Raw genomic sequence first — 4,895 nt, 5'->3', positions numbered from 1 at the left:
TTTAAAAATAATATGCAACGAGTATGGTTTTATATTGAAACTTCAACCCATTTTTCTCCTCGTGAAAAATGCTTTTTAGTCCTTTCTGAAATAAATATAATCTTTGAAATTAAAATTGATGTAAATCCAAAGGTAATGAGATTCAATGTTTCATTGTAACTGAATTAGATGGAGAGCTTCAAATATTTATTTGAGGTTTAATTTGAGTAATTTAGGAAAACATTTAGCTTCCATATTCATAAATGATAATTACTTCTCTTCATCAAATATTATACTGTATTCCCTTTTGCTATCAGTACAGTCTTGTTCAGATATGAACACTTTTATATCTCAAAGAAGACTTCTTTCATGTAGCTTCCTTGGATTGTTTAATTTACAAAACATTTAGAAATAGAGTTTGCTGCACCCATGTTTTGGAGTGTTTAGATTTATATGGAAAAGGAGGTGAGAAGTAGAATAACATTTACATTGATTTTCTTTAAGGGTGTGCTCTACTGAGAAATAGTATTTTGTCTTACTAAAGCACACGTTTAAGAAATGGAGATTGCTGTCTTGCAAAACTCTCAAAATAAACTCTAGTAGCTTAAAATGCCTGTAGCCGCTAGTTGATTATAATTCTGCACTAAATCAAAAGTGACTGCATTTAAAAACTTCCATAAAGAAAAGCTTAGGCATTTCAAACAATAGCTTGGCCAATGCACGATTCTTCATTTCTTTCCTTTCAGAGTTTCCTCAAAGCAATGAAAAGATTATCTGTGTGTGTGTGTGTGTGTGTGTGTGTGTGTGAGAGAGAGAGAGAGAGAGAGAGAGAGAGAGAGAGAGATGTTTAGGAGTTGACTAGAGGAATCAAGGCACTACTTTGGTGGTGATAATAGTGTGGCTACTACAGTAGTAGCTGCAACAGTATACCAATTCTTAGTTTATGTCCTTTTCCACCCACTTTATTCATGGCTTTATTCATGACTCTTGACTTTGCTCATTGCACTTCCTAGAGAAATTTATATTAAACATTGTTCCTATCAGGAATCCATTGGGTGCAAATGACAGAAACCAAATTCAGACGAGCTTAAGCATGAAAGGGAATATATTGGTTCATATGGAAAGTACAGGGGTAGTACTGACTTTAAGAATAGAAGAATCCGACCAGATCCAAGATGGCGGCCAGCAGGAGGCTGATGAAGGAGCTTGAAGAAATCCGCAAATGTGGAATGAAAAACTTCCGTAACATCCAGGTTGATGAAGCTAATTTATTGACTTGGCAAGGGCTTATTGTTCCTGACAACCCTCCATATGATAAGGGGGCCTTCAGAATCGAAATCAACTTTCCAGCAGAGTACCCATTCAAATCACCGAAGATCACATTTAAAACAAAGATCTATCACCCAAACATCGATGAAAAGGGGCAGGTCTGTCTGCCGGTTATTAGTGCTGAAAACTGGAAGCCAGCAACCAAAACCGACCAAGTAATCCAGTCCCTCATAGCACTGGTGAACGACCCCCAGCCCGAGCACCCACTTCGGGCTGACCTAGCTGAAGAATACTCTAAGGACCGTAAAAAATTCTGTAAGAACGCTGAAGAGTTTACAAAGAAATACGGGGAGAAGCGACCTGTGGACTAAACTCTGCCGCGACTGATTCCAGTGAGTGTGAGCGGAGAACCTGAGCAGCCGCATTCAGACACCCCGCAAAGCAGGACTCTGTGGAAAATTGACACGTGCCGCCGCCTGGCGTTTGCTTGTGGCAGTTACTAACTTTCTACAGTTTTCTTAATCAAAAGTGGTCTAGGTAACCTGTAAAGAAAGGATTAAAAATTTAAGATGTTCTAAAAAAAAAAAAAAAAGAATAGAAGAATCCAAAAACTCAGTGATGTCCAGAATCTAGTAATTTATTGTAAATCCATTTTCCCATTTGAATCACTCACTCTGAATGGACTTGAGCCAAATGATTATTCCTCAACCAGCTTCTGTGATGAATTAATGGAATTTGATGAAGTACCAAGCCAAGGGCATTTGCTTACTTCTGGAGATAAAGAAATCGGGGCAAGCCTATCTAAAAAAAGTAGTTTGGGATGATCCTTCCCAAAATGGAGTCTTGTTAACAGCAGAAAGGGATGTGGATACTGGGTAAACCAAAATAACAAATGCCTAATGGAAGACCCAACCTTAAACTTGGAAGGTGTCTGTACATATTCAACTTCGGCTATCTCCAGGGCTTCCAGATCTACCTCAGATACTAGAAGAGAAATTCTGATCAAGTGTAGTATGTAGCCCAAAGACCAAAGTCCCATTACTTCTGTCTATCTGTTTTATTCCTATTATGGAACCAAAGAGTCAATTGGCACATGGTAGGCACTCAATAACTATGTCCTGATTGATCACCTTCCTCAGTAATTGAACTAACTAGAATTGTCTCATGTCCCACAGCACACAATCTGTGAATTTGGTGTCATTTCAGCTCTTTGGAGATTATAAAATATGCATTTTTTGTTACTCATGAATTAGGAGCTGGAAGCTAGAGATCTACTTACATTTTTTCCAACTCCCTTAAAATTTTATTTTCCCTCATGCTCCAACTTGACAATTGGCTCATGTAAATATCATTAGGTAAATGAACACAGCATTAGGACCTAAACAAAGTGTGTGTGGGTAATCGATTTCTGCATCTAAGCCAGTTCATTTTACTAAGATTTACTAGAATGTGGGAAAACCTGCATTCATTCTCAAGTGCAACTTTTTTAGAGAACAGAATGAATGTTTCAGCTATAGAAACTTGAGATGCTTAAGCAAGAGTATTCCTCTGAAGTCCTTTTGTGGCAGCCATAACCCAAATCAATTCCGTCAGTATCTCTCCCCTGGCTGGCCCCTGTCTTTCCCCATGTGCACTTGACTGTTTCTTTTGTCTCTTTAAATTTTTGTTTGCTTTTCTGAATTCATCATCATCAATTAATATTTGCCGGGGGCCCATAGGGCCTAACGTGCCACTTCTCCATCTGTTATTCACCAGTGCAGGCATGGTGGTCCCACCCCTTTTTGGTTTGAATCCTATTATTATGTGCTACTTTCAGCATCTTCCACCTGCTCTCCTGCAAGCATTCTCAAATCCCACATGTTTGTTCTGACCTGTGATCCTCCCCAAAGGTTTGATTTACCCACAACTAAAAAGTTTAGATCCCATACCCTGATACTGAATTCCAGTTCTGCCACTTTATAGTTTATATGACCTTGGGGGAACTTTTGGAGTTTTTCTGACCTATTTTCCCATTTCCCAAAAATGAGGCATATGCACATGTCTGTACTGTAGGTAGATGCTAGAGTATGGGATGATGTTTAAATTACATGAGATTAAAATAGAGTGTGACATGGTTCTTGGCACATATTAGTTTCTCAAAAATGGACACTTCTCTTTGTTATCTATGGATTAAGACCAGCAGGAGAGTGACAATAAAAATCAGCAGGCAGCCATCAGCGCCATTAGTAAGCAACATCTCCAACCCATTCCGAAGGCACATTCAGGTACCCCTGTCATGTCACCTTTTAAACCATCTTTATCCTATGCCAGACAGAATACAGATTACTGTTCTGGTGGACCTTGACTTTGTAGTCTTTTCAAGTTAATTCTGTTCATTCCCCCTCCCCCCACCCCCGAACTAGCCTCCCTCTATTCTTTCAGAATTGCTGTAGGGACTAGTGACTAAAATAAGATTATCCGTAATGGTCATGATGTATCAGTATTTTTCTAAGCAAAATCAAAGACTTTTCAGAGTCAAGACACTACTGCTTATCTTTGTGGGAGAAGCTTAGCTTTAAAATCCAAGCCATTTGGCAATATTAACTGGGCTGGTTTCAGCACATTACATAATGAGTCAGGGGCCTGTACATGCTGACTGGTCAGGCACTTGGGTAACAAACACCAAGTGAGTAATATGTCGTAACAGACAAATGGGCCCTTTAAACTAGACAATGGGAAGAGTGTTTTCATTGGCATGGATAGTTATCTGTCCATCAGCCCCTGTCCCACTGTAATTATAGATGTGGCATTGGGTTGGTGCTCTGGTATCTAAAATGAGTCCTTGGACATGGCCCTTGCTCTGCAGGAGTTTATGATAAAGTTGGGAAAATGAGCATAACGATAGGAAAACTTACAGGCACAGTAAAGGAAAACTCATGATAGTTAGTTATATATAAGTGCCAAGTGTTCCAGGCACAAAAGATAGCTATTCTGCTACAAGTCCTTCAATTTAGGCTCAAAGGCAATGTTAAATTGGTGGACAGGTACAAATTGTTCTGTGTTATTGAGTCAAAACATAATTTTCCCAGATACATGTAGTGAGCTAGCTGTCATAAATGTTTTCAGGGTATCCTTTCCTCCTCTTGTGATTGGCAAGGAAAGCTTAAAGCTTGTCTTTCATCAAATAACTGTTCCTCCCCAGCCCAGCAGTTCTTCACAAACCAAGCAGGCACGTAGAAATTGTGGAGCAGTTGTCCAAAGATGATTTGTTTGGTAATCAAAGCCAGAGGTAGGGATTTGCTCAGTTTTTCTGTTTATTCGGGAAATGTTGGAAGAGCCCGTATCTCATCATCTCCCTGACCTGGATGCCCCTCTCAATAGACAGACCCAGATTTCACCGAAACAAGAAATGACTACAGCCATCAAGGACTTAAATACACACACACACACACACACACACACACACACACACAGAGACACACACACACACAGGTGCCTGGGAATCTCAGTTAGTCAAGTGTCTGACTCTTGATTTCAGCTCAGGTCATGATTTCATGAATTTGAGCCCCAGGTTGGGCTCTGTGCTGACAGCATAGAACCTGCTTGGGATTCTCTCTCTCCTTCTTCCTCTGCACTCCACCCCCTGCCGTCCCTCAAAAAAGTATACA

At 39.8% G+C, this 4,895-nt stretch overlaps 1 protein-coding gene across 1 annotated transcript; it reads left to right on the top strand.

Moving 5' to 3' along the window:
• The first annotated feature begins 1,148 nt into the window (after positions 1 to 1,148).
• LOC120236482 (ubiquitin-conjugating enzyme E2 L3-like) lies at positions 1,149 to 1,816 on the top strand. Its single transcript, XM_039239305.1, has one exon. It carries the CDS (start codon positions 1,155 to 1,157, stop codon positions 1,617 to 1,619), a length of 465 nt encoding a protein of 154 aa, XP_039095236.1. The 5' UTR covers positions 1,149 to 1,154; the 3' UTR covers positions 1,620 to 1,816.
• The last annotated feature ends 3,079 nt before the right edge of the window (positions 1,817 to 4,895 follow it).

This window comes from Hyaena hyaena, unplaced genomic scaffold (genome assembly GCF_003009895.1).
Source record: "Hyaena hyaena isolate Hyena2069 unplaced genomic scaffold, ASM300989v1 scaffold_155, whole genome shotgun sequence".
In the NCBI taxonomy this organism is placed as follows: Eukaryota; Metazoa; Chordata; class Mammalia; order Carnivora; family Hyaenidae; genus Hyaena; species Hyaena hyaena.
Note: the sequence above shows the minus strand (reverse complement) of the source record. Positions and strands in the feature narration are given on the sequence as shown.

Excerpts from the sequence above, each read along its gene's own strand:
- LOC120236482 (XM_039239305.1), top strand. The coding sequence starts at position 1,155 with ATGGCGGCCAGCAGGAGGCTGATGAAGGAGCTTGAAGAAATCCGCAAA.